At 39.8% G+C, this 12,606-nt stretch overlaps 1 protein-coding gene across 12 annotated transcripts in view; it reads left to right on the plus strand.

Moving 5' to 3' along the window:
- The window catches only part of TCF4 (transcription factor 4), a 2,211,973-nt gene that overhangs the window by 1,928,289 nt on the left and 271,078 nt on the right, over window positions 1-12,606 (plus strand). For all 12 annotated transcript variants that reach the window (XM_044074967.1, XM_044074939.1, XM_044074975.1 and 9 more), the window contains one exon: window positions 5,331-5,407. In XM_044074967.1, coding sequence (XP_043930902.1) covers window positions 5,331-5,407 — 77 coding nt within the window. The remainder of the gene's footprint in view (window positions 1-5,330; window positions 5,408-12,606) is intronic.

Raw genomic sequence — 12,606 nt, forward strand, 5'->3', positions numbered from 1 at the left:
GTCATGTTTGGAAGTGTTAGGGGAGAAGTGGTATAGTCATGTGTGGAAGTGTCAGGGGAGAAGTGGTATAGTCATGTGTGGAAGTGTCAGGGGAGAAGTGGTATAGTCATGTGTGGAAGTGTCAGGGGAGAAGTGGTATAGTCATGTGTGGAAGTGTTAGGGGAGAAGTGGTATAGTCATGTGTGGAAGTGTTAGGGGAGAAGTGGTATAGTCATGTGTGGAAGTGTCAGGGGAGAAGTGGTATAGTCATGTGTGGAAGTGTCAGGGGAGAAGTGGTATAGTCATGTGTGGAAGTCCAGGGGAGAAGTGGTATAGTCATGTGTGGAAGTGTCAGGGGAGAAGTGGTATAGTCATGTGTGGAGTGTTAGGGCAAAAGTTATAGGTAAGTGGTATAGTGTGAGGCCGGAATTGTGAAGCAACAGATCTAATGTGGGGGCAGAGAAGAGGGTTTTGGCTGTCTGGGACTCAGTCACTAAAAGGTTAAGGGTCTTATTAAGGGAGAGGAGACAGAGCATATTTCAGTGATACACTTATTAGGGTTTAGACTTAGTAAGACATGGTGGTCATTAAGTTGGATGGATGGATGCATATGGTGCATGTAGACTTAGTAACCTGTCAGAAGAGGCAGCTGAAAAGAAAGCAGGCAGGGGAAGGGATGTAGCAGAGATAGATCTCAGGAGAAAGAGTGGCGGTCTAAAAGTGCTGTTCTGAGTTTTACCTGTGCTGGCAGCCAGAACAGTGAGGAAACAGAGGAGAGGAGAGAGAAAAGATTGATAAGGATAATGGCTGCCTGTGGTACTGGACAAGGGAGAAGGGTGTAGCACTGGAATTAGGATGTGGGTATTCAGAAATGAGAGACCAGTATACCACATTTTAGCTAATATGGCCTAGTGCCGAGATGAAAAGGCGCAGATCGACTTTCATATTTTTCCAGTAAGATGATAGGGAGTGGGAGTGTGACAAAGCAGAAGAAGGTACTAGGTATTTTGACAGGAGACAAAAGCTGAAAATAGAGGGGAGTGTAGCAAAAGAACAAACAATGATGTATTGGAACATGTCTGGTGTGTATATTCTTAACACTGATAGGAGTCTGGGTATGAAGATAGAGAACTGTAGGGCGAGGTGCAGTTGGGGATGCCCAGATTCTGTTGCTATCACAGAAACATGGGGTAGTAAGAAGAGAGGGTGGGACTTGGAGATGCCCGTGTTTACACTGTTCGAGAATGACTGGGAAGGGAGAGATGCAGGTGGAGAAGCACTCTGCATAAAGAATAATTCAAGTGTGAGGTCAGAGAGCAGAAAGAGCACCTCTCCATGAATGGGGCAAGAAAACAGGTATAATCACAACCTTGGTTAAATGACCTTATAGTTCAGCTAGAGAAAAGAGGGAGCTAGTGGATCAGTACAGTGTATTGTCCCCAGACAATTCAGTGGTGGAAAATGAGAGACTAGAGAATGAAAGTGTAAGGTAGGAGGAAGACAGTAATACTCCTGGTGAAATCTGAGACTGCTAGCAGCTGACTGGGAGATTCCAAGCTCCAAGGTGAAGGGAGCAGGAGTCATGTGAAGTCCTGAACCATGAGTGGCTCAGCCAGTTGGTGTGAGACAGGATACAGATGTGGGTATGGTCCTAATTATTTCAGAACAGGATTATGAATGCTCACATGGAGTCACCATTAGTTAACACTGTAGTTTGAATGGGGAATGGTCAGAATTCACACACAGTAACAACAGTATAGATTTTAGGAGAGCTGGAGGCAAGGTCAAAGATGAGTTAGGAGACTGGAAACAAAGTCACATGCTGTGGCAGTAAGTCAGGGGTTGAGAACTCAGGAACACAAGCAAGGGTCTGAGGAAGAGGCTAAAAGGCAGAAGGAGTAGAATGCCAGTGTGGCAGCTTAGGCATATGAGGCTAGTAAGCTGCTAAGGCAATGGGTAGGGCATATTGGAGGTGGAGCAGAGGGCACGGGAAGGAGAAGGAGGCACACGACAAGGTGACAAGCTGAAGAGCGATAAAGGAGGTGAGGGCAACAAAGGCACACATTAAATGGCAGTTGGCAGAGTGGATTGCAAAGGAGAATAAAGGCTTTCTGATGCATACAGCAGAAGAGTGGAAAGAAAGGACTGTCCTGGCCAGACTGAAGAAAGTGTCAGGAAGTTCCCCCAGAGCAGTGAGAAAAATACAGCCACTGAATGAATGCACTATTGAATGCTTCACAGAGGAAAACAAGGATATGGGGGGGGTGATGTTCTAAGCAAAGTGTAGACAGCAGTGGATACACACTAGGATAGACAAGGAAATGTGTAAAGAAAACCATCTCCCATAACAGAAGAAACTAATGAGGTAATTCCTTGTGAATCTGACAAGTTTGCTGACAGATCCACTGACAGAGATCTTCAACCAGTCACTAAAGACTTGAAAAGAGAAACTAATGTACTCAAAAATGGGTAGGCATGAGCAGGACAAATCTGGAATCTGCAAACGTATCACCTGTTAAGAGACATGACAGGGGACATCATGTAGAAAATTTGATTTTCTCTCCATGAATGGTTACTGTCCCAGATGACAATCATCTCAATGACTACAAATAAGATGGGGTCTTGGCAAGAATATGCTTTCTGTCAGATTTGTTCCATTTCTATTACTAGATCACTAGCATGACAGGAGAATGTTGGTAGACATGGTCCCCTTAGACTTCACCAGGACATTTGGCTTGGTCTCATATTGGTGGCTGATTGGAAAACTGGAAGTGTTGCTAATGGGAGGTAAGAAATGGTTATCTGCTTGGTTGAAGGGCAGAACACAGACAGTTGTGGTGAGAAGGACAATGTCAACAATAATAGTTAATTACTGGGTACTGCAGGAGCCAATCCTAGTTCCAGTCAGTCAGTATTTTTGTTGCAATCATACCTGAGTGAACAGAGGGCAGGGTTATCCCAATCACTGATGACTAGAACGTGGAGAGAAGCATCCAAGGTATGAGTCAGAAAGGCTGAACAGAAAGTTTGAAATTGTGGTTCATTGCAGATAAATACAGAGAACTGCATATGGACTACAGCAAACCTCATGTGATGTATCTGCTGGATGCAGTGGATCTGATGACAACAGTGCAGGAAAAGGAGCTGCGAGTGTTTATCACACCTGGACTGGACAATCAGGAGAAGAGTGAGTGGTCAGTGGCTGTAGAAAACAGAATGCTGGAGCATATTCTCAGATGCATAGTCTTCAGAAACAAAGGGATAAACTGTCATTCTTCCAGGTTTGGATCAGACCATACTTTGAGCTCTGGAATCCATATAAGGAAAATGGGCATGAGGCTGTTGGAAGACATCCAAGGAAAACATAGAGAAAGGTGCATAGCAAGGAGGAAAAGGATGTCGCTAAATACTAAAGGAGATGCATCCTTCTCACTGGAAATCAGATGAGACAAAGAATATCAGAGAGTGCATAACCTTATATATGAAGGGGTCATCTTGTACAGGAAGGGACAGAGGAGGAAGCAGGGGGCACATGCAGTTGACTGAATGGATTAACTACTCCTGGCTCTGCTAAAGTACTTCTCCACAAAGAAGGTTGTGGATTTATGGAAGTGGCTACTATAATGGATTGTGGAGTGGGAATCTGGGGGCTAAACATATGCAGATATGTGGTGAGAGGGTCTGAAATAGAGGGGGAGGTAGGCTGATAAAAGCACTTAAAGCGCAGATTAGGTAGTCCTTGTCTGCTGAAAATGTAATGGTGACAGCGGGACCCCTCTTTCTTAGCTACACACTCCAACACCCTCATGGCCTCCTCCGATGCCTTTCGTACTATGACATACTTAGGCAGAGTTGACGTTAACATTGGTCATGCTGATCACTCCAACACCCTCATGGTCTCCTCCGATGCCTTTCGTACTGTGATATACTTAGGCAGAACTGACGTTAACATTGGTCATGCTGATCACTCCAACACTCTCATGGTCTCCTCTGATGCCTTTCGTACTATGACATACTTAGGCAGAGTTGACGTTAACATTGGTCGTGCTGATCACTCCAACACTCTCATGGTCTCCTCCGATGCCTTTCGTACTGTGATATACTTAGGCAGAACTGATGTTAACATTGGTCTTGCTGATTTGCTGATGCCCATGATGAGTATATAGTCAAATGAGTTGCATTAATGTTCTCAAATGAAAGAACAGTACATTAAAATGAGAACTGGGAAGTGCTGTAAAGCTTTTTTATAATATTAATTTCATTATTTCAGACCCTCATACTAAGCCTAGAGTACTTGATAACAGTTTTCACTCTTATTCACAAACACTGGCTAATGTACAATGTATGTACTGTACCTATGTAACTAATGTCTTTCGGCTTTTCCCTGTTAGGGGTCGCCACAGCGGAACTCCAGTCTGCTAATGATTGGCAGTGGATTGTACAGTGCCGTGTTGCCAGCCCGACACCCAACCTTCAAAGAAGGCACACCCATTCATGCACGCACCTACCTGCATATCTTTAAACATCACTCAACCACAGGGAGGACAAGCAGACTCCACACAGAAGTAGCTCCAGCCGAGAATCGAACAGGAGAACCTCTTGCTGTGAGGCAACAATGCTAACCACTGCACCACCACGGCTCTATGTACTGTACCTATGTACTATGTATGTATTCTACCTATGTTCCAAATTTCAGCTCTACGCCACAAATCTATTAATTACCTTTATTTTTAAATTAATGTTTTCTTGTTTCTTCTCTCCACTGTAACTGTTGATGTGCTGCATACCACTGTAAAAACATGTCTCTTGTAATTTGTGTGTATACTGATCATGTCTAAATATCTAAATGTATCTGTAATTATTTTTCTGTGTGGAGCATTTCTCCCCTGGCCTCTGCTGAAAAAGGGCCTTTTCGGCTCAGTCAGACACCCCTGGTTAACAAATGTAAAATACATAAAATTAATAAGTAAAATAAATATTAAGACAGCATTACGGTCCTATTAAGTAGAATTTAACTGATGCATATAAAGAAACATAATATGCAGTTCCTCCTGGATTACATAGGCAGTCTTGCTTTATAATAGAAGGGTGTTTTTCTGGTATTCATTTTGCCCACTTTTGATGCCTATATTTTGTACCTACCAATTGTGCAGCTCAAGAAAAAAGTGTGATACATGTGCACTTAACTAATATGGAGATGAGTTGTTCTACTTTTATGTTATAGCAGTACATGATTTCTAACCTTTGTAATCAGTGTGTGAGAAAAGGAAAATAAATTGCTTATTTGTTTTGCTCATTTAACTTGATACAATTAGTAAATGCAAATCTAATGCTCCCTTTGTTCTCATTAGCAGGCACAGCTGTTTGGTCCAGGAATGGGGGACAGGTACCATCATCTCCAAATTATGAAGGTCCATTGCACTCTTTGGTAGGTTTGGTATAATCTGTAAAAATGTGTTTGTGTTTGACTGTTTATTCCTGTCTTGTTCCAAGTGAAATGCCCATTGTCTTTATTTTCCAGCAACAGGTATCTTTCTAAAAACTGGCCTTTTGGAAAATGGCAGGTCCTCAGTTAACACATATTTGTGTTGCAGTGTGATAGGTGCCACCACAGGGGTTGTTGTGTAAAATTGTGTTCAGTCAGTGTCTCTCCTGTAAGGCAGGGACTTGCACAAAGTCAAGTGAAATGCTGGGTTTTCTTTTGGGTATATTGTTTCTCTGAACTCATTTTATGAGACAGTTTCTCAATCGGTGAGAATGTTAATGTTTGTGAGTAATGTTTTATTGCAGGCAAAAAGCTAACTTACAAAGTTTGTTTTGTAGGTAGCTTAATTTGTTTTTTTTTTTTTATATGAAATACCACTTTCTAGTGTGTTTAAAGTTTTTTTTCCCGTTTGACATGCAATTGAAAACAAAAACGTTGAACTTGTATATTCACTGTGTCAGTGCGTCCTTTACATTATTTTCTGAAACATTGTCATTAAGTCAAACCTGTTGTTTGGCCAAGGACCTTAAATGTCCAGCATGCTAAGTTTTCAGTCGTATTTTAATTTCAGAACTGGGTCTTTTTGGACCGTATTTTATATATATATATGTTTATCTAGCTTGTGTCCTGAGCATATATCATCATGTTAGCCCCTTTACATTTTTCTGATGGCCTGAAAATTTCAGGCTTCATTGACCTATGAGTTAATGAAAAGCTGCTACCAGAACTGAGCTTTATTATTATTTTTGTTTCTGATCATCTAGACCTTTTGATACCATAGACAAGGATATCATTCCTCTTGTTGCTTGTTACTGTACCCTTCCCCTAAACTGTCATTAGACACAATGAATGTTCACTTACGCCTCCAAAGGCATGGGATGTCTTTTTCTAGGGAGTGTGGCCTTACCTAGATCTCACTAAACATGAGACGTCTTTTTTCAAGGAAATGTAGCCTTGCTTAGGCCTTCCCATATGGAATGTCTTTTTCTAGGGAATGTAGCATTTCAGCTTTCCTTGAAGGATCATGGGTGTTGTCCTCAATTAGCCTATGCAGAAAAGTCTAGGCTTCTGTATATTTTTTTCGTGTCACTTAGCTAAGGAAAGATTTCATTATAAATTTGGAATTCTTTAATTTTAATATCTGTCGTTAATTTAATATGTATATATGTGTGCATTTTTTTATGGATTTCTTTGCTAAGCTAAGTAAACTTGATTCAAGAATGTTTTTCAGTTACAGTCATTTACAGTAAAGTAACAAAAAAGGCAAAATAGCAATGACAAACAACAGACCTGCATATAATTAGTATTGTGCAACATGGTACAAGTTGACTACCACATGCTTAACAGTAATAAAGGGTTGTGTGTGCCCACTTTTTAGGCATTTGCTCTTTATTTCTCCTTTCTTAATTATTAACGAAGTTAGGCCTCTGAAGATTAAGCAGCTTGTCACTTTTGCTGCAGCTGCAGAATTAAGGTCATTCTCCTCCCTTTATCTCTACACTACTTTATTCCTTAATTTTGAGTGAGTGTGTAATGCTATTAACATGGATTTTCTGTTCTGGAATTCTGTAGTACAGTACTCAGAAGGAATGTCTTTGGCATGAAGTCTGCATGTCCTTCTTGTGTCCTTGTGGGGTTTTCTTAGTACCCTTGTTTATTTTCACTTCAAGAACTGTATTAAAATGAATAGTGATGGAACAATTTAATAAATGTTGAGCTGATATTGCCTATTTCTGGTCCTTAACTGGATTTTAGCACATACCTTTGGCAACTTGATGATGGACATATTGTTAGGGACATGCAAACATTACTAAACAAGCGATCACAGGAATTATTAGATGCCGACCCGTACACAGTTTTAAATATGTACATTTAAAAGAAGCCACCATTGTTTATGAGCACTATTTATAATCACCCCAAAAACAAGCACAGCCAAATGTGGTAACCCGGGGGGGGGGGGTCTACCCATCTAGTCACCAAGACTAACTTTAAAGGTTGCCATGGTAGTACTGTGTTTGACCTGTAGAGGTAAATTATTCCATAACCTGGGAATAGATCGAGTTTGGAATCTGACCATGAAGGAAATCTTGTATATTTACTGGTGCAGATTTAACTTCCTAGTTCAGATATTTGCCACTACTTTGTGAAGAAATAGGAGGTCAAGTACAATTGAGTCTTTCATGGCTCAAAAAGTAAGATATATGTCATGTTATAGCAGGTGGTTCACTACTGATTATAAGGAAAGTTGTGCTAATTTGTTGCGATACTTGAATGATTTAAGACCTTTAATTTTATTGGCTAGAAACTTTTGGAGCTTTTCCAGTTGAGTGATTTGCTTTGATTTTTACACACAAAGGGGCTATTGTATTCGATTATGGGACTGATAAGGGTCTGTACAGGGGTAAGATGATTTCCTTGGATCTTGATCATTTTCCCTTGGAAATTAACTGGGCTAGATAGAAGGATTTCCTAATTATGATGGAAACATGATTAATTTTCCCTTGGAAATTAACTGAGCTAAATAGAAGGATTTCCTAACTATGATGGAAACATGATGACTGAATAAGAGAGAATTGTCCATATAAGGATCCAGGTCTCTTATGACCATATCTGTTTGAAGAGGAGTATGATTTATAGTATGTAAAGTGTGGGACCAGCTTTTGTGACAAATGTACTATGCTGCACTTTTTTGCATTTAGACTGAGATTGCTTTCAGTACACCAAATGTAGCTATTCCTGTTCTTGCTGGAACTGTTTAGTATAAGTGGATGAGCTGATAATAGTGCCCACTTTGTTGTTATCAGCAGACTTAGTCAGCCACACTTCTGGGATATATGCTTGAGTATCTCCAAAATAAATGCTAAAGAGGAGAAGGCCCAACTCTGAACCCCAAGCTAACTCACTAGTTACAGTTTTAGATTCAGAGATGGTTCTTGCAACTTTGACAACTTGGGATCTATTGTATAACCAGTTTGTGATCCAGCAGGCAATGTTCTGGGTTATTTTTAAGTGTATTTAATTTTCAATAATATCAGCACAAAGGATAGTGCTTGAAGCCTTGACCAGATTGAGATAAGCAGTATGCACTGAGAAACCATTTGTCCATAGCTTCTGTAACCCTTTCAGAGAAGTTTAGTTGATTCAGGAGACTGGACCTCCCCTTCACAAAACCAGACTTATTGAGGGATAGATCATTTGTTCATATTAGTGAGTCCTGCTGTGTGCATAGAGAACTGGTGATATTAATGGGCTTATAATACTTGGGTCTGTCAAAGAGTCGGCCTTGTCTTGGGATGGCAGAACGGCTATTCTCCAAATGTCAGTCACAAACCCTGAGGTTAGGCTGAGATTGCTCAGTTTGTAGAGGTCTGGATAGTGCACAACCATCATTGATAAAAAGGCAGCCTGGTATATTTCCTGGTCCCCTGAAAATAATATTTTAAGCCTTCAACAGGATTTCTGAGACTTGTTCCAAAGAGATTTCAGGGAGAACTAATCTTTCAGGGATAATGGGAGAAACAATGTGGGTATGAGGGATAAAGTTATCAGAAAATTTATCTGATAAGATATTGGCAGTATCCTAGGGATCATAATATGTGATGTTGTTATTATGGATGACGTCAATGTATTTTTGGTCATTTTCCTTCATTTCCTAACATAACTGAAGAACAACTTAGGTCTCCTTTGGGATGCGTTGGTTACCTTCACCATAGCTAAGGAATTCAGCACTATTACACATCAGGGAATAATTGCTAAAACGTTACTTGCTTACCATACAAACTGTAATGGGGGAAACTGCTTAAGCAACAGAATACAGCAAGTGAGGGTTGCATAGGGGTTTACCTGTTTGTCCTGATAAAGGTAACCAATGGTCTCCTACAGAGCTCTTAAATGGGGCCACTTTTTAAATTGTTTTTCTCAGATGTGGAAATGGAAAATAGACTCTAAATGACAAAATATGCTGTTGATTATAAAATGGATAACATGAGTATTTCAGTAAAAGATGCACAAATTCTCTCTGATGGGCCACAGAAATACATGCCTAGTACAGTAGTTATGTCATCACCTTTAATATCTGTGTATATCCACTATCTATTATTCAGCCAGGAAATGTCAGCTGGTGTCTGTATTGTTTCCAAGCCCTAAGGTTTTGAAGATGTGCAACCTGGTCAGCACTGGTGTTGACTGAAACAATCATTCACTGCTGAGAGCACTGTTCTGCAACTGTGAACATGGTTAAAAGATACATTGCATATCTTTCGGCATGTTTTCTCTTTGTATAAGTCTGTGTAATGATGCATTCATGCTCTTGCATTGATGTGTATGAATTGTAGCATTTATTTATTCCCTTACTCAGTCATGCTGCATCATTTCCATGTGCTTATGCACTCATAAGTTTATAGATAAATACTGGGCTAGCTGCTCTTGTGGGACATTTCAAACCTAGACAGTTTCCCCCTCAAAGGTGAGAATCAAACCTTGTACACTGTGTCTGTGAGGTCACTTTAACCATTATGCCAACCCCTGCAACTTCATTTGCACAAGGTCTTGCATAGCTGCATAGCTGAATTCTATGAAGCTGTTCTCCCTGTCTGTTGTCAAGAGCCATGCAAAAGGTCTTTATGTAGTATGCAAACTCTCTGTAAAATCCAATCCTCTTTCCTGTGTATTCCCAGTAAGCAGAAGAGATAATCAGGTGAGTAGCTGCTGGTCACTTCTAGGATTTGATTAGGGATCTTAGGTTGACATTCTTTTACTGACCTGTTACCATTTCTTTGGAATCAAAAACTTTCTCTAATTGGCTGTGTAAGACTGAGATATCACTTCAGAGATCCCTTAAATATCTTTTTTTATAGCAGAGCCTACCTTTATCCTAATGGAAAGCCTTTATACTAAGCCAGTTGCCTATTCTCAGTTTAACCCATTTTCATCATATATGATTGTAATAATTTCAGTTATGGCTTGGATTTTATTGTTTTATTTAATACTGCACTGTGCTTAAGATTAAGCTTTTTAATATATTAAATGCTAAAGGTCTATTCCTTTCCTTTTGTTTTCTTTTTCTTTTTAGTGGTGTACTTTTTTAAATATGAATTATTTTAAATTATGTCATCATCATACTGAAACTTGGAGAACTGTATTTGTGGTGGGGGAAATCTGAGCAGGATGAAGTATGTTTAAGTAAAAGCACCACCTACTTGTGTAATGTGTATCGAACCATAATACTGTACTTTCTTCAGTTTCCTGCATTTTACTCTAATTGGATTTGTGTATCTCAGATGAGAGAATGGAGCTCTGCAGAGGCAAACCTTTTCTTCTGGGTCTGCACAGTACTTGTTGCCTGCAGGAAAGCAAAACAAATCAAACATGACAGTATCATTCATTTTGGGGGGCTCTTACTGATGTAAGGTCTCCTGCAGTAAATATGGTCAATAAGGGGTGGCCTTAGGCCATTTGGACCAATTTTGTCCAGTAGGGTGCCACTCCCTTAGGGGTCTCACAGTATTCTACAGTAGGGTCATTATGCTTTACATGACAACAGAGATGTGCCTATGAGAGATAGCAGCAAAGTGCAGGGCATTTTCCTACTGGTCGTCTTGCCCTCATAGTTGTCATGTGTCTTTTTAGTGGAATGAGCATTTCCCATAATGCAATTCAGTAGAGGCTAGTCCACTGTTGTTAGTAACCACAGCCTTTTGTATGGCTCACACTCCCATAGTTGTTTGTCACTGTTGCAGTGCTCAACAGGGTTTTCAATCCAAAACTGGTTGGGTAATCATCTGATTTTGTGTACTGCTGCATTCACTGTCTCAGAAGAAGAAAGACCGGGATTTATCTGAAGACTGATAGAAAGGTACTGTGTTTTCTTTGATTTATAAATGGTTGCTAATTAATGCTAGTAGAAAAAATAACTCTGGAATAGGCAGTCTCTAACGGTATGAAAACAAACACTAGTAGGCTTAAAAAAAAAACATATACTTTGACGTGGTGTAACTTTTGATCATGAAGAAAAGAGAATAATGCAGACGGGAAAGGAATAATCCCAGAGAAATGAAACATGAAGCGTATGTTCTGAATAGTGCGAGGCAAAGGTGGACCGAAAAATCATTCACTTGGATGAAAGTGGAAAAACAATAGCAGAAACACGTTTGTTCATAAATATACTACAGATAGATCAGAGTTTCAGAGTCACATAGAAAATCTGTGTGTTGGGGGGTCAAAACAAAGCTAAAAAGTGGTTGGACTAGATTGAAGATGAGCTTTTGGAGGGACCATATTATATGATTTCTTCCACCCTGCCAAAACATGATGTTTAGTTACCAGTCTAAATTAGCCATGCATGCATTAAATTCTTACTGTTGCACTTGCGGCCTAGGATGTGGCTGCAAAACTTCTGCATGTATTAGTCCACTTACCCAGTTTAAGAAATAAATAAATAAACAATTAAACTTTCAGAAACAGTTTTAAATGAGGCAGTGTATGAGCAATGCAGTTCCTAATGTGAGGTCTGAAATTATTAATCTTGTTATTGTTCAGCATTCTGAGGAAGTTCAATAGTTGTATCTATGTTTGTGCAAATACATGGTCATACGAAAGTATGAAAATTAACTGGATAAGGAACTCCAGCTATTTAGAGCAGGTGAGTAGATGACTGGAAGCTCCAGAAGGAGTGTAGAGATATGAGATCAGAATGTAAATGAGGGTTAGAAATTGTTCATGTTCCTTTTGGGTCCCTGGTCTTCCAACAAACAATATGTGTAACCCCATTGTCTCATTCGCCCAATATTTCTTTGCATCTTATGAAACCAGGCATGGAATGGGACAGCTGGGGATTATGATGGGTCAAATATTTTACTAGGTTTCATGTTTCAGAATCTGCCTGTTTCATTGTAACAAGGTGTGCTTGGTGTTGCCAGCAGGACCTTCCAAAAATAATGGAATGTGTAGAGTCATTTAAGTTATAGAAGTATTGCTGATTGATTCACTGATTGATTTACAATTTAACCTGGGAAGAACACTGATTCACCTACACCATTTTCAGGCTTAGCACTTTGAAAAACAACCTAGTCAGTAAAATAGGCAAAAAGAGTACCTGTACACTATCATAACATCATGTAGTATAATTTTTCTTTGGTGAATAT

The sequence above is a fragment of the Protopterus annectens genome, chromosome 1.part1 (genome assembly GCF_019279795.1).
Source record: "Protopterus annectens isolate FY-2018-M chromosome 1.part1, PAN1.0, whole genome shotgun sequence".
Lineage (NCBI taxonomy): Eukaryota > Metazoa > Chordata > Ceratodontiformes > Protopteridae > Protopterus > Protopterus annectens.